Genomic DNA, 23,665 nt, shown 5'->3' on the forward strand with positions numbered 1-23,665 from the left:
CCAGATTGTGTCCATATCTATCATATAGATCAACTTTAATCTCAATTTAATTTCCTTTTAACTTCTGTTCTAGTTCTCAGAATCAGAAAACGAGATTAAAAGTAATCTATGCATTGATAGAAATGGGGATTAAGACATCATTTTGCGTTCTTTGAAACTTTCTACACTTTCTTCTAAATACTCATAATGTTCTTTAATTTTGGAGAATTTTTGTTAAGCATTGCGTCCTTGCATATTCTCGCTTTTACAACAATTATATTCCTATTCTTAGATATTTAAATAGATATTTACATTTTATTACGTATTTTGTCTTAAAAATTCATTATTTTGAAAAAGATAAAAGAAAAATATACTGAAATTTTTTCAGATTTGAAAAAAGTTGTACATACATATTTGCTATCAAAATTGAGTAATCGAAAAACAACATGAGATAAAAAATAGTGTGTCAAAGCATAAACAAACTATGAAGTTTCAATTTTCTTGATCTTTATAAGTTACTTTGTCATATAATTTTGAATGATAATATGGAATAATCTTGTTAGCACAGTAAAGTCGACTTTTATATTGTTCTAAACTTTTGTGAGGTTTAAAGTTGAACAAAGTTTATTTAATTCTTATTCGTGTTCCAATCAGGGAAAAAATTTCAACGTTATATTCGAATTAATTATTACAATTGAAAATCATGTGTCTCGTGATCCTGTGATGATTTAGACCTAGGACTTTATTCTCGGAAAATGTCGCATGTAAAAATAGTAGAAAACTAATATAATAATATGTAAAGTATTTGTCAAAAGAGATAACACTGTATAGTTGCAAAAATTTTCCGAAGGTTATATGGATTAATTTGGTCGTGTCGGAGACACGGCTCTATCATTTTCCCAAGGAATTTAATAAAGTTAGGCTTTACAAGTATCTGTTTAAGGTTGTGAATTTTGAGGGATACAAATAACGCGATTTTTAAAATTCCGAATCAAACATGATCACAAATACACACACGCATACATACACGCACAGATCCAAACACAACTTTTTTTGCGTTAAATGAATTTTTTATTTAACAAATTAAATAAATTACATTTCTTTTTTAATTTACTTCACCATCGAGAAACAGAAATTAGAAATCATTAAATAAGAAATTTTCTTTTACATCGGCAATTCATCTGCATGATTTGTTTATGAAATTTTTTATCTTTACCTAATTCTGTGGCAATCTCTTTTCTAAAGAATTCAAGATAGCGATATTAAAATGAATTTTCAGTGACATATTAACATCAATATTTTCAAAAGTGATTATTATATTATCCAATGTATAATAGTTTCCAGCTCGATGTTTCTCCGAGAAAATTTGAAATCACGCTCCTCACGCAATTTCATGCGATGAAATCGTTTATATTCAGATATTCATCGAAAGTGTTATTAATTTGTGGATATCTGATGGCCCATTAAACAGCCCTAGAAAAAATTAAAATGCATAATACATAAAAAAATTAGAATCAGAAAAAACAATTGTATCTATTGCAAAAAAAATAGTATATTTTTTATTTTGGCTGTATTTAATGTCGAATTAATTTAAAAAACATTAATGTAATTTATTTAATTTGTTTAATAAAAAAATTATTTAACGCGAAAAAAAGTTATATTTTGTATGCGTGCACGCATGCGCGTATGTAATAAGATTTCTATTTTTTTTTGCGTACACTTATTAGGAAAATAATTTGTAACGCCGTTATTATCCATATTTTTTTGATAACGATCATTATTTTTTTTAGCTGTAATGATAACGGCAATATTAAATTTTTACATTAAAAAATAACGATAACTGTTATTTTTATAAATGTTCTTAACTCCTATTGTTATTATGTATATAAAGTAAAACCTTGTTTTTACATATAGGTCGAAAGATCGGGTTCAAACAATATGTTACTCGAGTAGATGAAGAAAGATCAAATAAACTTATGTATTATGAAAATGTTTTATTGAAAAGTTACAAATGTTCAAAAGTTTTCATCAATATTTATAATAGTCATAATAAATATTTGAAAAGTAATTATTTCTTCTACAAGAATGCAGATTTTCATTCGTCGAATTAATGACTGTCGAACTTTTTCGAATATTTCTTATACGCAAAACAATATTAAACAAGATATCAAACATTGTAAGAATATCCAAATAGAATTCATTAACGTTAGAAACTGTTGTAAATGTCATAACAACAAAATTGATACGGTGACGTTCTTTTCAATATAATATAGCAAATTCCTCTCTTTTTTTTGGTCCTCATTCCGGTTGGCACTTGATACATTCCTGAGTTGATAGAAATTATCCCTCTCCCCGAAAAAAATTTCACGCCTATGGTAGGAATATTCGAAAGAGTTCGACAGTCACTAGTTCGAATGAAAGCCTACATTCTTGCAGAAGAAAAAATTTTTGAATATTGTAACTATTATGTTGTTAAGAATCTTTGAACATTTGTATTTTTTTAAGGCATTTTTGGACATAAGCTTATACCTCTTTTCATCTACTTACTAGAGTTCTATACTTGTATACAATAAGAAATCTATGTAAAGAACAAAGGTTTTATTTTACACCGGATGTTTATTCTACTCCGGAAAAATTTAATCCGGAGCTAAATTTAATGAGATCGAATTATGCAATTTTTTTATTTTCAGATAAGTTGAGGATAATTTTAACAAAGAGATATCTCCATTCTAATAACAAAAAATATACGTAATAAGAAATAAGAATACATTTATGCAAAAAATAAGGCTTATCTTATTCTATGTGCATAATAAGAATATCCAATCTATTCAAAGAACAGAGGTTTCAGTAATATATATACATAAAAACAGAGGCCTTAACCTCTATTTCTTGCATATACCGATGTTTATGTACGAACATAGAAAAATTCCTGTTTTTTGCACAGACATATATTTATTCGCATATGATTTTTTGTTACTAGATTATAATATTTTTTTCCCTTGGTTTCGTAAAATTTTAAATATATATGTATCTATATCATTTTAAGATATCGATAATTTAAATTAATTTAACTAAAACAACAAATCTCTTTTTTTTAATTACAATAATTGATTTTGAGTCGGTTTGCTAACTCGGTGCACTGACAATAGAAATAGAAATAGAAATTCTTTTTATTGGAAGTATTGCATCTATTATTACGCGGTTCATCGGCTCGATTGTGCTGTGCACGCAAGGTATACATGCATAATTTCGTCATGCACAATTTCGTCATGCATAATTTGGATGGTACACACGCGTGTATATACATACACATATATACGCCGCTAATTCTTTAGAAAGTGACAGGAAGCGACAGATGAAACAAACTTTCGTCATGGATACAAATTGAAAGATAAAACTGAAACGATTATTTACAAACTAAAAAAATTTTATATTAGGTGTTGGAATTAATTCGTAGCGTTTTTAAATGAAAGAATGTTATTTATTTCACATGAGCATTAAAAAATACATTAATGAAAGTACTTCCCATCACTTGTAAAACGCTACGAATTAATTCCAACACCTAATATTTAAAGAAGAGTGTTTTATTTTTAAAAATTGTCTAACTAATAAAAAAAGCTATTTTAAGAATTATTTTTGTAACCTTTTTTTATTAGACTTTTAAAACTAAAAAGTCCCAAAGTGTTTACACGAAGGCGACGGAATAATACCAAACGTTAGATATGTAGGTCTCTCTGAAATGCGTAAGCATAGAATATCCCAAGGAATTATCTTTAAGCATTGTTTAAAAATTATATTAACATATTTTATTAGCTTATTTTTTAATATTAAACATAAAAAATGAATTAAAATGAAGTGAGATTAAACAAAATAAATAGAAAAAATTACATTTAAAAGTACGGAACAAAATATTCGTCAAATAAGTTATAACAAGAATTTTAATGAAGATTGTTGGCTAATTATTATGATTTTAAGTTGAAAATTATATCAGTTAATTATACATTATCTATTAAAAGTACATTATCTAATAGCATGCTTCCTGGTTGCAATATTTAATCAACAATTGTTTAAGCTGACTTAGTGTTAATTATTTTCTATACAAAAGGTTCTGTCCATCATAATACTTATCACGTACTCATAATAGTTTCGGGATGATTCGCGTAATTATTGTTATATATCTCAGCTCATAAGGGTTCATTTATGAATTCTTCAGTCGTGCACTTCAACTTGGGGGATTCCCGAGCGATTTTTCCTTCGTCAGCGCGAACAATGAGTATGCCTTGTGCGTTCTCTGGCGAGAGAAACCGCGCTGCACACGTAAGAACGTTCTCCCTTGTGCATGGGACTGACTTTAAATTACAATAAACCTGTTCCGATTTTTCTGTCACAGACATCGTTATGTCGAGTTTACACTAAGAAAAAAATACTTAAAAATTGACTTTCAAATTTCAGTGAAATATATTTATTTCAAAAATTTATTGAAAAGAGTTCTTAAAATATTATACAATGAAATAAAATATTCTAAATATGTAAATCATCTATTTTATCTTTCGACAATTAATAATATATATTGTATAGATATATATTTTATTGCGACAAATTTTTTATAACTAATAAATATTGAAGAAAATATCATATAGCACACATCACACACACATTTGCGAAAAAAAAAAAATATTTTTTTTTCTCGGTGTATTTGCGCTAACGTACACATTACATGTATCGACGTACACAAATAGTTATCAATTTTTTTTTCATAAACTGCAATTACCTGAGATATTTTTTATACCTTTAAAAATCATTGTTATTAATTACATATATATAACATGTATATTGAGTGCTGTACAAATTATTATATAATATTTAAAATTATTATATGTGTGTATAGATTGATGTTTTCTGAAAAAAGTTTAAGAAGAAATTAAAAAATGGGTATAAATTTTCAATCAGTAAGAGAAAATATTACAAGACTGAATTTTAGTTTTTTGCTGTTGAGATGTAAAAATCATTCATCGTGATTATTTCCAAATTAAACAAGATCCCTTGTTCCTCTTTGCATTTTTTTGTTTTTTTTTTGTTTTTTTTATTTAGTAACGATAAGTCAAGCTTTAGAAACAGGCACATAAAACTGAATTGAATTTTCTTTCGTCCTTGTCCGTAATGTCGATGAGATAACGAAACAAACTTTTCAGTTTATCTGACGCTATGCTCTTTATCTTCATCAATTGCGTAAACCAAATGAACTTAGCGATTAACAATAACTTTACGAGTGTATCGAAAACGTGCTGATCGTATACAGACGGACAGACTGATGGTAACATTCAAATGTGTATTTTAAGAATACCAAAACTGCATGACGTAATTCGTGGCGTTTCAATGCTTAGAATTCAAAAGCTTAGTTGAAGATTGGTATTTTCACTTTCCCTCTGAAATAATAAAGATCTGGCCGTGCAACTGTACTGTTATCGACGCCAATTGAGATTGTAATCACGTAGCGCAAATGATATATCCGAGAAGTGATAGATGATCGGAATAAACGATGATCGTCGCGAGAACACATCGCGATTTCGGCGAATTGTATTCATTCACTTTGGTGGCTTCCTGCATTGCACACGTTTATTATGCATTCGGCGAAGCTGAAAATGTATACTCACCGTTAATTTCAGCCTTCTGACCATGAAAATCCTCGCATACCGTGTAAATTGTTTAGAACGCGTACGATTTATGAGAAGCTGAGGTCTCTCTCGATCTAGAAACGAGACACGAATGGCGCGTATTTTCCTCTTATTTTCCTCATTCAAGGTAGCAGTTTAATTTTAGCGACTCGCTGAATGAAATCGACCGCAGCAAATGATAATAGAGTGTATATTTCCTGAAAAAACCTGGAAAAAGGATAAGGAATTTTAAAAAACGAGGGGATTTCTTATCTTTAAAAATTAGGGCTTTTCATAGAATTTTATCGGGACTCACAAGGGAACGTTTCAAATCATAAAAGAGATACAAAAAACTAACTGTTATCAGTCAAAAGATCACGTTTGAAATAGGTATAGATAACCCTCTTCTGTTAGGCGAAAATTTAGCCTGAATTATTAATTGATTTTATGGCGGTGGAAGAAAAGCTTCGCTTTCCATGGATCCGCTCGCAGCGCATGAAATGTCTGATAGTATCGTGATAAACGATCAGTTAGAAAGCGAAGTAGCGATTTCTACGAGACGTCGCAAGCGCGTTGGGCCTTTCTCGTAACGCCGACCGCACCGTTTATCCTCAATAAACTGGACGATATCGGTGTAAAGCCTATTGCATACTAGACACGATGAGCGATGAACGACAAGCGACATCCAGTGAGAGCTTTGCTTTGCGTCGTCACGTGAGAAAAGCTTTTTTCAAAGAGCAGAGCTTTTATTGGATATCGCTCATCATCGCTTAAGGCTGGCTGCCGCACACAAAATTCCACAAGAAGTAAACTTAAGCCGATGAGCCAATCAGGATATTTAGATCTACGTAATCTAACGGGAATGGAAATAACAGTTTTATCCATAACCTCGCAATAAGGTGAATTTCAACCGGTTGAAACTCGCCTTATGGATAAGTTTACTGCTATTTCTATTTTTCGTTAGAGTACGTAGATCTAAGATCTAAGGCAGTATCTTGATTGGCTCATTGGCTTAAATTCATGTTTTAAAGTTACTGTTACAGAAATTTTGTCTGCGGCAACTCTTATCGCGTCCAGTGTGCAATAGGCGTAAGCGGAGTAGCGCGAAGAGAAGAAGCCAGAAGGTCCGCCAGATTCACTGCAATTTTCAACTGTATGTAAACGCACAGCGATCGCCGATTATATTTGCTCGAGAAGCGATCGAAGGGTTTCTCTTCGTTTTCCTGGTGGCACTACTGTGCACTTTACACACCGAAACGTGAGACGTGGCACGATCATCAGTTTTTTCTTTTGATAAAATATTATAACTTTCAAAATATGGACGTTGGACCACGCGCTTATCACATTTATAATTCGCTTTTGCAATTCTGAAATGCTCGTAACTTAAAAGGAAAAAAAAAAATTATTTATTATCCGAGAGAAATTATTGTATTTTTTGAATTTTCAGAAGTTTTATTTCAAAAAAAGAGGAATGTTAATCGAGTTGTTTCTCGTGAAAAAATTCCGAGATATATAAATTATATATCATATTAAAGGACTTTAAAGTAGAGTCAAGTAATGTCGTTAAAAACAGAGAAACATCGAGAATTTGAAAAAATTCGTTATCAAACACAATATATCGATAAATTATTGAATAAAATATCAAAATATTCCGATAATTAAGTAAAAATTGTGTTAGTATTTAAATATATTTATAACTTGATAAGCATGTTTGTTAAAACTAATTCGTGCGAAACCAAATGATTATTTTACATTAAATTCTTTATTGTTCGTCAATCATTTAAGAATCTCCAACAAAACAGCTTTTGTTGTTTAATTCCGGAAATGTTTTGATTTTTTACCTAACAATTTTTTATCAATAAATGAATTTATTAAAGATGGAGGTATGCTTATCTTAGTTATTAAGTGTTTCTTTGCGTTTCTACTTTAATTTTTGCTTTATTTTTGCACTGAAGATAATTTAAATTCAGAACCGAAACATTCGTAGATGATTTTTATTATATTCGTTCTTAATATAAAACATACATACGTTCTAATTGTTTGCAAATTGCACCCTTTTGCCTTATAATTATACTATATGAATATTTTTTATATACTAACTCACAGAAATTTTTATGGGCACTTTTATTGTACTGGATTTTCTTATATTGTCTCGAAGCTACTATTTATCACAATTTCTTTCACATTTCTGATGTTTTTTCTCAAGATAAGCAATACATTAACTCCACTTAAGTAGTCTTTTAATATCATGTAATTTATCTTTTATTTTTATCAAAAAACTGTGAAAACTTAACATTCTTTCCTTTTTTATTTTATTTCAAGAAATTTCTTGTTTTAATAATTGGAAAGATATTATAATAATAATAAAAAAAAAAGTAACATTTTGGATCTTTAAAAACGTTAATTTTTTACAACATACATTAATCATTAAGAATTAAATCAGTTTTTTATCTATGAATAAATCGGAAATATTTCGACTATACTAAGTTTTCAATCAGTTAAATTTATTTGACAATAAGATGACGTTAAAGATTTATTTAAATTGTGCGCCGAATTGGTTTTTTCGGAATTATAAATGCAATTAAGCAACTATAATAATGTCACGACTTAAATTAAATTGATAAGCAATTTTTAATAATTCGATGCTTAATTAGGCATCGTATTAGAAAGATAGAAACAAATTTATTGCGAAAAATATTTCTTCGGCCGAGAATCGAACTAAATCTCTATAATCTAAAAAAGGTTTAAGGCGTTCGTACGAAATATAAGAGATTCGACTATTTTACGCAATAAATTTATTTAGAGTTTTTCAGCAAATTAACATCGTTCTAATGTGATGCCTGATTGAGCATCGAATTATTAAAAATTGCTTATAAATTAAATTTAATTCGTGATATTACAGCAATTTAATTGCGTTTATAACTCTGAAAAATCAATCCGGCGCGCAGTTTGAATAGCTACAAATATAATATATATGCATGTACACACACGCACACACGCACGCATGCACGCACGACGCACGCACGCACAATTTACATTAAATTATTTAAAAGCATTAAAGATCTATGTTCGACCGGTATAGGCTTCTAGTTTATTGATTGTGTTTCTCACATTTACGGTCTAAAATAATATTCTTATTGTTTAATTTTATTTATCTCTTTTTGCACGATTTATCTCTTTTTGAGATTTTTAAAGTAAAATATTATTTTCTGATCATAATACATTTATTTTTGAAAGCAGCACAATACAAATTTTAATTTTGTTAACAAATAATAGTATTAATAATGTTAATTAATTATAAAAATTAAAAAAAACCAAAGAACATAAAAAAACCACAGCACAGGTAAATATAATTAATTATATTTACTCCGGTGTGTTATTCAAATTGAGATAAATCTGATCAGATATTTCTAATCATCTTTCCATAAATAATTACCGAATAAATTGACTATGTCTAAAAAGAAAAATAGTACATATCGAATTTTATATGGTAAGAGAAATATTTGAAATTTATTGCGTCGTACATGCAAGAAGCGCTCTTCCATTTATCATAAATAATTGATTAACGCAAATCGGAACCCGCATGATAATTTTATGATGAAAATTAATGAATTTATTATCTGTGAAAACAAAGTACAAAAAACTGCCGAATTTTTAAAAGCGTAATAGCGTGAGGGAGAGTTTTGGAGAGTCTCGCGAGAGAGGCGAAGTCGATCGTCGGCGAAGATTATACAGATTGGAAAGCTATGAGATGAGTATACCGACTGAAATTGCGCGCATGAAAATATTTTCATCCAACACACACGATGTTGCGACATAAAATTTATTTCTATTTAATCTAATCTAATTCTAAAGGACACTAAAAAAATAGCTTTGAGAAAATTGTGTACTATTTCAATAGCGTCGTTATATTCTACTGTACCGTAAAGTATAGCAATCAATTTAAATAACGTAATAAAATCCGTGTTCTCTCCGTTAGATTTTTGGTCTGCTGTTGGAATCTCTTTCTGAACGATTGATTTGAATAATTGTTTTTAATAATTCTCCTTTTTCTAATTGAGATAATTTTTTGTTCAGTTTCAGTCAATCTCTTTTTGATTTTAAACATTTCCGATAGTTCCCCTTTTTTAAATCGGAATGAAGTTTGACTTTACATCAGATTAGTCGTATAAAATTTTCTTCCTTTCGATCGTCAAACTAAAAAATTTTGCACTATTGCTCCACTGCATTCCTACTTTCTTAATGCGCTTACGAATTGCGAAATTACCATCCGTAATGATCGGATGACTTACAACAGCTAGACCGTATACGTGCACATATCTTTTTTTTTTTATTTTTTTTGCAAGAGATAATTTTACATTATCGAAAATATAATTATTGAAAAACATTACAACTGGATATTAACATTGAATAGAATTTGTTTTTCGAACTGCTGCACACGTACAAGTAGGTATTTGCATATTGATTACTTTTTTCTTTAATTCTAGAGGTGACTTAATGTTAAATTTTTATTCTTCTTCATTTATTTATTAATTTTGATTGTAACTTATATGTGCGGATTATAGCAGTCATTATAAATTTAAATTAAATTTAAATTCTTAAATTTAATGCATTACTCATACATTATAAATATTGTTTCATAAGAAACTGAAGATTTTTATATCTGATTTTACTTGCGAGCGTCATTGCTGTATATATAAACAAAAATGAAGAATAAAATTTATGCAGCAGAAAAATAAATAATTTTGTCAAACAAAGTTGTGACATCTCTTTTTCAAATCAATGTTGAAATATTATATTTTGTATCTTTAATTTAAATGAAAAATATTTTACTGCTGCATAACTGTATATTTTTGATTGGTCATTATTTTAAATTGATTAATTTTAAGCGTTTTTTTATTTATTTTTATACTTACAGTCATTGGTCTTTTGACTTATTTTTTCTTTGAATTAATAATTTAAGTTATTAGTTAATAAATACGAAATGCCTAATATAAAAATAATTATCATAAATTATCGACATTTGGAGAGTAGTATAAAAGTTTTTTTTTAATGCTTTTTAAATCTTAAAGACGAATATCGTGACAATGGTGCATCGTAGAAAAAAATTTACTTATGGGATCGTTTTCATCTGCATGCTAACGAGAGATTGTTCACTTTTCTTATGACACTATTATTTTATTCGTTTTACATTTATGTGGTTCATATACCTATATTCATATACCTATATACCTATATACCTATATTCATATTTCATTTGTTTTACATTTATGTGATTCATATACCTATATATAATTTATATTCTATAATTCTTGAGTAGTTACGATACTGTTATTATACTGTCATTGCACACTCTTTGTAGTAGCGTAGTAAAAACATGGCGCAATAACAATATAATACTCGCACTGTCATTAAGCTCCGAAACACAATAGGTGTAAGCCTTAAAAAATTAATCAATTATAGTCGATTATTCAATTCAAATTCAAACTGTGATTAATCAATATCTTATGGCAAACTTACTACACTTACTATGTTTCGGAACTGAAAGTTACAAAATAGGGACTTGAATATTAGCAACAGAGCAGAACAGGGGAAGCATTAAAATTACAAAAAGATATAGATGTGTTAAAAATAAAGAAATTCGAGTGCGATCATTGTTTCATTCCATTTCCATAGATTGAAAAAATGGAATGAAAAAAGAATAAACATTACAGATTTATCTCATTAGAGATTCTCAAATTACATAAAAAAAAACCGGTATATCTATTTTTATATTTAAGGTTGTCTTAACTCTTTCACAGAGAGCATTTTTCGCAGATAGAATCAATTAATATTAAGATATTACTTAATTATAAAATCTGAATATGTCTTAATTATAAAATCGGCCATAGTGTATTCAAATCATTCGGATTGGTGTACGCATTTAAAATCTTTAAATAATAGAATATTCAAAAATTTAGAAGGAAACTCACTGCATACATTATGGCCGAGTATTCATAGTCGGATATTATATTTAAGACATCTTAAGTACAGAGTTTTAAAATGTCATGAATCAATGAAAGAGTCGCATAAGCATCTTAAGACATTACTTAAGAAGGTCTTAAAATAAGAACTAAGTACTGTGACTTCTGCCCTATAAAGCCGATTCTACATTAGTTTCATGCTGATCGCAAGTTTTTTCAGTCAATCTGAAGCTTGCATTTTGAAATCAATGCTTCATATTAATTGTTGCAACGAACTTGCGATCGGCTTGTAACTAATGTAGAACCGACTTAACACGATCTCAACTGGATGTGTGTGTGTGTGTGTGTGTGTGTGTCTGTACGTGTTGATCGCTGGCAGTAAAAATCACATGTACGTAACACTCTTGCCGTCAAAGTATTAAGATGTTATAAACTTGATTAACTTAATTATAAAATTGATTAGTATTAAGATATTACTTACTATCTTAATTATAATATCTGTGAATATATCGGTCATAGTACATTCAAATCATTCGGATTGGTGTACGCATGCGTGCCCCGACTAGCGACTATCTCGAGTGTATTCGAACACTCGCGGAGACGGCCGAGATATAACATGGCGGCAATTGTGAGCATTGTCTAAGTCTAGCCCAGTCCATTGCCAACGTCAAATCAGTCGGACGCCGCATGATTTGGTGGGAAGGTTTATATCTCTTGCGTCTGCAGCATCAAGTCGCAGACTAAAGCCGATACTTGGCCTCTCCACGTTCAGTTTATCACCGGGCGGCCAGGTATTTGGTTCGCGATTGTTCAACTTCTTTCTTATGCATACGTCGAGCCGTTCAATGAATTCGTGAAGACTGTTACTCATCGTACCCGCGTATACGAATGTAAAGTATACCGTGGTACCAGGTATACCGTGACACGTCGTACTCAATACGTGTTATCTCATCTTCGAGGGACCGTAGAAAAAGAGATGAGCTGAGAGATTTACTAAAGAACACTTCGAAAGTAGTATCTTACTAGTCAAAACGTGTGCGACAGATATCAAAAAACCAATAAATTTTCTCTATTTCAAATCAGGTATGTGTTTGCGCAGGTATGACTTCTGCATTATTAGTAATTATTTATTTTGTATAACTGTACACTGTTCTTCAGTGCTTTTAGTACTCAAAATAAGTAATTGATCATTAGTCTTTCATTGATCTTTCAATATTAAATTGATCAGTATTAAATTGGGTTTCTGTAAAAAATATCTATACTTTCTGATATTCCTACTAATGTGGATATTGTGTGCTATTGTACTTGCAATATCACGCTAATTTCTATTTCACTAAATAAATTTTTGATAGATTTTTCATGTTTGTACAATCGAATATTTTAATTAAATCAAAAACTTCTAATAGACAATTTGCCCAAATAAACAAGTCTTGATCTGGATCAAAAACGAAACTTATTTATCTTTATTGTTGGACATGATAATCCTGTCGTTCTTACGCCAATAAAAAGTAAAAAAATTTTAACTTTATATTGATAAATTAATATCATTTATTTATGAAAGTAAAATACTTTATGAAATTATAGATTGAAAGATTTATTAACAAAATTTATACGAAATCTATACTTTCATTTTTTTTTTTTCATTTTTACTAGCATTGTGAACATAGAAACTTTGTTTTCAATTATTAAGTCTTTATATTATAAAAATCGAAATTTATCTTCTCTCGATGAAAATTCAATGTTCAATTATTCATGCAAATTTCTTGATTTTAGTATTAAATATGTCTTTGATTAAAATTTAAATTTAAAATAAAATTATAATAAAATTTTCAAACAGTACAATATTACTGTATTCGTTTAGCATGTTTTACATCGATTTTTATGATCATCATTATTTGAGTGTTTTATTGATTGTAAAGGATATTTGATAAACGGAAAATAGATTAGATGTATCTATTTATAGGTATATAAGCGAGAGTTGTTGAAATTGTGAAGTTGTGCGTATAATTTCTAATTTTATTCTTTTTCGGCCGTCGTCATTTGTGGTTAAAAGTTTTCTCGCTTTCTCGCTGAGGACCAACTCTTATGAAAGACAAGTTACATAACTAATCTTATATGTATAGCTGCCGAAAAAAGACTAACAAGTACTATTAGTTAGTTGTTTAATTATATTTATTAATTACCGAAATATATATATATATATATATATATATATATATATATATATATGTATAAATTGGAAAAAAGTCTCGTTGCATTTATTGGAATTTAAGTAGATTCAACTAGAATAGTACAATTCAAACTAATAAAGATGCGATTCAAGTATTAAATATATATATATATATATAAAATATATATAGGAATAACATACATTTTTATTAGAGATATTTATTTTGTACATTGAAAAAAAATGTTTTGGAGACTCCACGAGTCTCAGTTTTAGAAAAGTTTATTTATCAACTTTCAGTCATCCTAAGAAGAAGGCACTTTTTACAGGACTTTCCAGGGTTCTTGATATTTTTCTCAAGATTCGATAGTCAATTGTAAGCCAATTTTTAGTATATCTCAACCATGATGTAAGAAGAAAAATGAACTAAGGTGATGTACAGTAGACTAAAATTAATGGGGGACAATCAGCCAATTACACTTTGAGCTTTTATGCGAGATTTAGTATGGCTGCTTACACGGGAGATTAATAGATTATTAAAATGCTAGTGCGTTGCATTAAAAATTGCAAGAATCGTATTGGTAGTGGAATAGAAGGTTTAACCTTCAGACCGCCGGCATTACAAGTTATCAAAATCTCATTGAAAAGTAACATGTGTTTGTATCAAGGATATTCTATAATGTTTCACGGCTTGAGTCGATATATCGGCTTTCCAGCGGGGAAAGTTATGAAAAAAATTAAAATTGTTTAAATTTGTAAATAATGCATATGTAATGATTTTTGAGGTCACTAACTGTGACGATGTCAGAAAATGATAATTTTGAATGCTGAAGCCATTATTGCATGTAATGTAAAATGTAGCAGTAAAATAAATCTTGGGTAGAATTCTCCTTCAGCTTTATCCAAAGCTAACGACGTGGACGTAGAGAGTTTGAGAGCGATTTGTCTACATATACAGAACGGTATAATTGAACTCAAATATAGCGTTTCAGGTTAACTATATCATGAAATTAAAATGAAAAATTAAAATTTATATAGCTGATTATGTTGCACACAAATTTCGGCATAAGTACTCGGAGTTAGATGTTCCAATGAAAACTCTTCCTCTGAACAGCCAGACAACTGGCTGTTCAGCATATCTAGAGGAAACTGAATAGAATAGAATTTATTATTCTTCAACATTTACATAGTCAAGAAGAGGACTTGGTTTACATAAATTCCTTATCCACACTCATCCTTCCACACTGCTAGTACCTAACTCTAAAAAAAAAAAAATAAATTTCTTAATCTTATTTTCATTTCTTATTCTTATTCTTATTTATTCTTGTTCTCTATTTGTCGACATTATTTTACTCTATTCTATCTCAGCTCTGAATATCACAGTGTATGTTCCTCTATCTTATAATATTATTACCTATCATAGCCTGATCATAATACAATATAATACAATAGTACGATTTATAGCTACAACTATACATAAATATGTCGCAGTACAATATAAATTTCTAATATTATATCACAGCATTTCTAAATGTCTCACATACTTCTAGACGCAACTTTGTTCACCTGCCTAAATATATTATTTCTCCTTTACCTCGCTAGTTGTCTTTTCTTCCGTTTTTCTTTTCTTGATCTCTTTTTTCCTTTCCTTCTCTAATTTACCTAAAACTTTACATTTAACTGAATCTAATTCTCGCTCTAAAGTTTCTTCCATATTTCAAAGGAAATTATATATAGCCTTCTAAAGATTTGCAAACAGCTGCTAATATTATGAATTCATAAAATTTCATTTAGTAAAGAAAATGATATTCAATATACAATAAATTAACAAGCATCATGTCACACATGCACAAAAAGTTTCTCTTCCTGCCCTTTACGTAATAGCGTGTTTAGTATGCACCCGCACGTATATACAACTGCGCCAGATTAATATCAATAAATCAAACAGCAAAATTATATCAAAAAAGAAAAAAAGAAAACTCAAACTAGAGGCGCATTAGAGTTCATATCGTTTGTTGTACCGTCGAAGAAAGTAAATTTCATTTACTTCAGGGTCACCCGGTCGCGGGAGAGAAACGTATCGCGGAAAAAGTAAGCAACGCGATGAAGCGACGCCGTTGCGATGAGGCGACGATGTTGCATTAATGTGCCAGGAGAGAAGTGAACGTTCCTGGAACGTGAAGGAGTAAAGAAAGTAGTTATTCCTCAACTGTATATGGAAAAGTACAGGAAATTTCGCCTCTGAACATACTATATATGCCAAAAATGGAAGTATGAGAGAGAGAGAGAGAGAGAGAGAGAGAGAGAGAGAGAGAGAAGTATATATGTGTAAAATGTACATCGTGGCTTTCTCTCTCGATTATGGATATCAATTAGAAATTGGAATTGAATTAAAAGAAATGCTCCTTTTTCTGCGATTCTAAAACGCTAATATTTCGGTCAATTGAAACTGAAAGAAGAATCCGTGTCGACTAATTCATTTTTTACTTATGTGATGCAATTGCTTATTTTTTTTTTTTTTTTATTTCAATAATAATTTTTATCATGTTTCAACGTGATTTAATACTTTAGGTATATACGCTCTTTTTTTGCTTATATATAAAGTACATACTAGGATCCTGGGAATCTCAATTATAATACAAAAGCAAGATCCTATTGTTGTAACTTCACCAGAAATGTATATATTTCAATTTTAATACTAAAGAGCACAAAAAGCTAATGCTGGATATTTTTGTGAAATTATTATATAATTTTTCGGAATTGAATCAAGTTATTTATAAACGTTTCGACACATTTATCTTGTCATCTTCAGTGTGACATTCAATTATATATATACATGTAAGAAATTGATTTTAATATAAATTATTGTAAACATTTTACATTTCTCAAAAATTAGACAGATTTAATTTTTCGCTCCTTGATCGCATAGTGTGAAATTTTAACCTTCTATCATTCTTTCATTAATATTTATGAATTCGTTGCTAGATATGTCTTTATTCAGTTATTAATATAATTGATATAAGCGTGTGAGATGATCATGGTGTCATCCTGTAATATCATCCTGTATAAGAGATGCATATGACCATCCTATTGTTATATAACAAATTTTTTTTTATGAACGATGACAATATTTCAGCAATAAGTTTTGATAGTTGATTGAATACTTCAATTACATGAGTGTGACTCTCAAACGTCTCAGATGATATATTTCAATTTTTTTTCAATCGATGGAGAATCAATCAAAAAACAGATCTATAATTTATGAAAGACAAAAAAACTTCAGCTCCGAAATATATATATATATATATATTCTCTGTATAATTACTGTATAATTGAAGAAAAACAAGTTTATTTTTAAAAACTTTCGTTCATAATGATTATTTAAATAATTATATATTTAGATTAATACAATCTTGTAATTTAAAATGTGTTATTGTATTGAATTAACAAATATTTGCTTAACAGCCCAATTAATTTTTTTTTTTTAAACAACCTCTTGCTTTTCTCAGCAATCATATATGTTACATACAGAGCATAAACTTACAGTGTTTGTGTAAAAAAACACAACTGTACAAATGTACAACATGTGTTTTAATCCTTTCCACAGCCTATTTTTTGTCAGACATTTTATATTCCGTATATATCTGTCATGTTGACATTATCATTTTGTTAAATGCTCGCTAACATTATTATAAGAAAATTCTGAATACGTCATAGAATATATGTATATCGCGTTTTCTCACTTCAGAAATAGTTCAAAGGAATTTTTTAATTGCTAGCATGAATAAGTTAAGCATAAGTTAACTTGAAATAATTTATTATTACATCATCATCAATCATTAAATCAAATATGGAGCTAAGTAAATTATTATATTACCATCACAATTATTATGAACTAACTTAATTTTAAAAAATAAAAAATGACGTTTTTTATGTTAAAAATATTTTTTTTTTATATTAATATTATTTCCAATATTATTTTAATGATCAATAATTTCATATCAAGTTCAAAAATAATTTTTTCCTCTTTTCTAGGAAACTTAATGTCTTGAGTTGTGTTACTTTTGAAGTAAGAGAACAATATGTTGCTGCATGATATACATAAAAATAAAATAAACAAATTATTGTTAAGAAATTTGACAAATTTAAAAAGTCAAATTATTTCTGGTAATTAATATGCGTTTATTTTCAAGAGAAAAAAATTACAGTATTGTAACTTTTATTATATTACATAAATATAGTTTATTTGTTTTATATCAAAGTAAATACGACAATTTTTCAATTGATAATATCCGCTTTTACAATAATGTTTTTACAATAATGAGCGTAGATTGTAGCCAATAAGAAAAAATATTTCTATGATAGTTGTTAGCAGAAGAGGATAATTGTTCAATTGGATGTAGAAATATTTGTATTTCTCGACACTTGGAAAGTCACCGACCTTGACAGACATTTCGTGTTACGCCGGTGAATTAGTGCTCTTTCTTCATAATCAACAAGCATATCATTACTGGATATGTAAAAAAATCTCGATTATCTAAATACGTTGATGCATAAGACACCCTAGAACTTGCCCAATATTTATGATTGAAGGATTATCCTGTTGGAGCATGCATTTCTTTATCTGATACATATTTCGAGGATCTGCTGGTCAATATTTTAAATTTAGATATTTGTATGGAATTTGATTTTTTTCAATAATTTTTTTCTCGATAACTAGCGATCAATTAGCAAGTGAACTGAGTCGTCAAGAGATACGATATTGCACTTCGCAGTAATTATCGCATAGCATTATCGAATTTGACGTCGTGCGTTGATTGCAATGTTATCCAACATTTGTAAAGGTTATCAAGTTAATTAAATAAAATTGTATTTTACGAGTTCACGAAAATTTAAATAAATTTTAAATAAATTGAAATAAATTTTTGTAAATTCAAATTATTAATGATGTCGCATATTTTATGTCATTCAGAATTTATTTCATCTATTCTTGTATCATAATCTTCGGTTGTATCAAATCTCTCAGGTATGCAATTAATGTACAAATATGAGAAAAATACAATATTATAAAGATAATAGTGTAAAATCATAATATAAAGAAATACAAATGGTAATTTCATGTTTCCTCTTTGAAAAACTATTCTGTTCACCAACAATTTTTTAACAGCTTTAGTCAAACTGTTGTGAACCAAACTTTAAAAAGAAAAATTCAATAGTTATTACAATCCATATAAGCCTTAATGCGCTATCAAAGCAGAGAACAAATAATTCCGACAATATCAGACAACGTTACTACTTTATTCTATTTTACTACATAACTTATGTAATATTATAATTTTTTGAATGTATCTTAACATTGAGAATGACCCGATCGACGTCGAAACGATTGTTATTGTATTTCTTTGTATTTATTTTGGAATATTAAATGTTCTTAATTTATTTTTAACTAACTTGTAGTTCTTCTATTTATTTATATTGATTTATGGATCAATTCTAAGCAGAATCGTAAGATTCGTAACGTGTTTTCATAAAAAAAAAACTTATGTATGAAACTTATAAGAACTTATGATTAGTATTCTAATGTGTATATATCATAATACGATTATTCATAAGTATCATAATTAATGTATCATAATTAATATATAAAGTATTATAATTTATTTTAAATTTTATGGCTAATAAGAAACTGAATATATTATGAACCTTACGATTATGCTTAAAAACATTATTTAAGCATTAGTATAGTCGAAACGTTTCCGATTAATTTATAGAGAAAAAACTATACTAAAAAATATTCGACAATTATATAAGTTAATTGACTAAAAGCTAATACGTATAGAATGTTGACACTCGCAAAAATGATGCAACTGTTACTTTTCCCAAATCTGAATATCGTCTCTCAATGCTGCATATAAATCGTATATAATGCAATTTATGAATTTTCTAGTTGCACAATTATGCATATATTATTTAATTCTCGAAAGAAATTTCGAATCTCTTCGTAAACGAAATGGCAAACAAATAAAGAGAATTTATTTGTTGAAATAAACATGTTTGAATGTATACATATATATAGGGTTAGCAACGTTACCTTATAAAAATAACTCATTATCGTTACTTTACCGTCACTCAAAATGTAAGTTGTTACTTTTTCGTTATTTTTCTTGACACTAATAGAATATTATATATATGTTTTTCATTGACAAAACTTGTGCGCACTCAGTGCATATTAAAGCTGTTGTACACAACTTTAATCTAAATGTAAAAATGTAAAAATAAAATGAGATACCTGACGTGATAAAATGCCTAAACTATATTTTATCAAATAACATAATAAAATGTATTGAGTATTTTGCGGTTTAACTCGTTTTTATATTTTTATTAACTATACATCTTTACATCGATTGTACAGCGGTTTTAAAATGCACTGAATGCGCATTAATTCTATCAATAAAAAATGCTATTATACAGATATATATGCGTGCGTGCATGTGTGTGTGCGTGCGCGCGCGCATTTTAATGAAAAATCGACTTCAGATTGACTGAAGAAACACGCGACAAATCTTTAAACCGTCTTTTTTTTCGATAAACTATATATATTAAATAAGGAGATCCGAGTTCAAACTCCGATTGAGGTAATATTTTTTGATTGAGGCAATAAAATAATTTATAGGTTTTAGAATCAGATTGTTACAATCTTTCTAAGAGATACCTGTAAGCATCAATATTATTAATATTATTAATAAATTACTTGTCAATTTAATTTGTGATGTTACTATTCTAGTTCTATCAAGATTCGTTTCAAGACTGAAAATTAAATTTAGCGCACAGTTTGCAGGATTAGAGATATATAGTATATAAATTCACCGAATTATTTAAGTACTAACTAATACTATTCAGCTTGACTGGCCTTTATTTCCTATTTATTGTGTATTTATTACATTACTTAAAAGATTTATTTAATATCTTATATATATATATTAAATCTTATTCAACACGTTCATGTTAATATGTTACAGATTTCGTACAAATTTTTCGCGGGGGCCATAACGATGTTTGCGCAAGTGTTTGAAAAGCACGGTCGGTTCTGTGCCGGTTATCCCTTTGAGGTAATCGTGACGATCTTCACTTTGACGGCATGTATGCTTAATATGGACACAGGAAGTGGACAAGCACACGAAGAAAACTTATCTGATGCGACATACTGTCGTCACAACAGATGCGATACTATGGTAAGCAGATTGTTTTGATGTGAAATGAATGTTAACTTCTTTCATATAAAATCGTAGTTTGTATGATGTTTGTACAACTATATTAGTATTGTACTAGATACTTTGCATTATATTAAAAAATATTTATTTACATTAAATATTTGACAAAATTATTATAATTGTTTGATCGAACAAAATTTTTATGCACGTTATTTTCTACTTTTTTATCTATTTTTTTATTTATTCTAATAGAAAAAATTTTTAACATATACACATATGTTGTTTGACAGAATTTAAAATCGGCTGACATTATAGTGATGACAATAATACGCTGCTTGGCGGTGCTATTTACTTATCATCATTTCCGTAATTTGCAAAAAATGGGATCTAAATATATTCTAGGTAAGATTAATAATTAATAAAGCGCTTGACATGCATTTTATATCGCATCAATTTTAGGTGATTTGTCATTATGTCATATGATATTTTTATTATAATATATTTTTGTTATTATATATTTGCATATATAAATATGTATACGTGTATTTTTTAAGGAAAAATCGAATTGATTGAAGAAGCACGCGACAAAATTTTCTTTAAATAATCTTTTTTTTTATAAGCTATGTATATTTTTTATAAGCTATGTAAATAGGAGATCCGAATGTGTTTTCTAATAATTAAAAATTATAAAAATTATCATAAAAATAAATCAATCGGCATTACATGAATTGGGCAACGATTAAGTGCGTTTCAATTTTTTACTTCATCGAGAATAGAAATATTTTTTTCATGATTATTGGTACTGTATACATTGCTACATCACGATGGAATCACACGGAGAAAAATGTGTAATAATCGTGCATGTCAAGACCATTCATAAAACCGGATCCTCCCGAGTAGCGCGTGAAAGCTCACGATGGCGCATAGTGAAAGTTTTATGGAAAGCAATAACGTTTCGTACGAAGTGTTATGTTCAATTACTGAATTCGGTTACTGAAAGAATTTTACGCACCACTTAATTCTGCATGTTATGCGCGTCGGTATAGGTCGATAATTTAATTCGTCGCGAAATCTCACCACGTAAAATGCAAAACTATGTAGTCAATTGATGTAGTAATGATTGATTGGAAGATTGAAAGAGATGAATATAATCGATATAATTCATAATCATAATATACACCGAGTTGTATTGCGGACACTGCACATATAAGAATTCTTCCTTCACGATCGGATCACGGACAAATGAAACGACTATCCATCTTTTCTTTACACATCTTTTACATCGAAATCATAGCGGTTCTATCGAGATATAGCACTTCAATTTCGTTTAGCTTCTTCAATTATCATAATACTTTAATTACATTCAGCAAATTTGTTACTTGTGTTCCAGGTATCGCTGGCCTGTTTACCGTGTTCTCTAGCGTTGTGTTCACTTCCAGCGTAGTAAATTTTAGCCGCAGTGACGTCGCAGACTTGAAGTGAGCGCGCCATCATTTAATTTTTTTAAGGAGAATAAAGCTCCTGTCTTCGCGATTGGCGAAGTAATGGAACGTTATTATTCTTTTAGAGACGCCTTATTTTTCTTTCTGCTTCTTATTGATCTCACGAAGGCCGCAACATTAGCGCAATACGCGCTAAGTTCGCGGAACCAAGAGGAAGTCAAAGCGAACATTGCACGCGGCATGTCTTTACTGGGACCAGGTATCACTCTGAACACCCTCGTGGAGACCCTCGTCATCGGCACAGGAGCCTTATCAGGTATGAGAAGACTGGAGATCCTTTGCACCTTTGCGTGCTTCGGAGTGATCGTCAACTACGTCGTCTTTATGACATTCTATCCAGCCTGCTTGTCGCTCATACTTGAGGTACAGAACCATTAATTCGATATTTTTATTGGAATAATTCCTTTTTCCCGCTTTTATAAGGTTTTTCTCCTTCAAATTGTCGCGGATATATGATTATTCTATTTTGAACGCAGAAAGCGTAACGCGGCGAAATTAAAAGATATAGATTTGAAAAAGTCTGTTATCGTCAAAAAAATTGAATATTATCAAATAATTAAAACGTATTATCATCAAACGTATTATCAGTCAAATGTTAAATATGTAAAAAATATATAGTAATTAACGCTTACTGTTTTTTTTTCGATACTTAAATAAACATCAAATTTTCAATTCATCAAAGTTTCAAAAATGTTATTCTAAAATATTTTATATTAAGATATGAAATCAGAAAATCTTCAAAAAGAATTTAATCGACCAATATAATCCAATATAACGCGGTAATACTTATATTGTTATATATCGAATGTATATTTATCAGTATAAAGAATAGATAAAGAATATTATTGTACCAATATAGCTTTCTCGCGGGAATAATAATATGGGCCAATTGAGCGCGGACAAGATATTCATAATGCAGCCATTAAACGAGGAGGATCAAAAACCGAATCCTGTGGTGGAGCGAGTCAAGATGATCATGATCGCCGGCCTATTCGTAGTATATGCAAACAGGTATACTTTTATCTCTTGCGATGATATAATAAAAAAGAATCTGTTCGTTTTTTTTATGCAAACTTTAAGATATGTAGCGGTTGGGTACGACAATGTATATCGTACGCGACGGAGCAGGAAACGATGGCCGAGGATGTATTGTACTTCTGACCCCCATTACTTTTTTTTATGTTTGCCT

General features: G+C 29.2%; 1 protein-coding gene and 1 long non-coding RNA gene across 4 annotated transcripts in view; one reads left to right on the forward strand and one right to left on the reverse strand.

Moving 5' to 3' along the window:
* Hmgcr (HMG coenzyme A reductase) overlaps positions 1-23,665 on the forward strand; it is a 29,633-nt gene that overhangs the window by 1,051 nt on the left and 4,917 nt on the right. The window contains exons 1-6 of one of the 3 annotated variants that reach the window (XM_011067258.2): positions 12,277-12,387; positions 20,783-20,995; positions 21,265-21,376; positions 22,365-22,452; positions 22,542-22,839; positions 23,336-23,487. In XM_011067258.2, coding sequence (XP_011065560.1) covers positions 20,816-20,995; positions 21,265-21,376; positions 22,365-22,452; positions 22,542-22,839; positions 23,336-23,487 — 830 coding nt within the window. In that variant the 5' untranslated portion in view covers positions 12,277-12,387; positions 20,783-20,815. The other 2 variants (XM_011067256.2, XM_011067255.2) reach the window with 2 other exon arrangements.
* On the reverse strand, positions 1,028-12,083 carry LOC147910499 (uncharacterized). Its single transcript, XR_015544239.1, has 2 exons — positions 3,540-12,083; positions 1,028-3,396 (listed from the first exon to the last, which is right to left on the reverse strand). It is a non-coding gene; the product is annotated as an uncharacterized LOC147910499 (long non-coding RNA).

Source organism: Acromyrmex echinatior, chromosome 2 (assembly GCF_024713525.1).
Source record: "Acromyrmex echinatior isolate Ae372 chromosome 2, ASM2471352v2, whole genome shotgun sequence".
Taxonomy (NCBI): Eukaryota; Metazoa; Arthropoda; class Insecta; order Hymenoptera; family Formicidae; genus Acromyrmex; species Acromyrmex echinatior.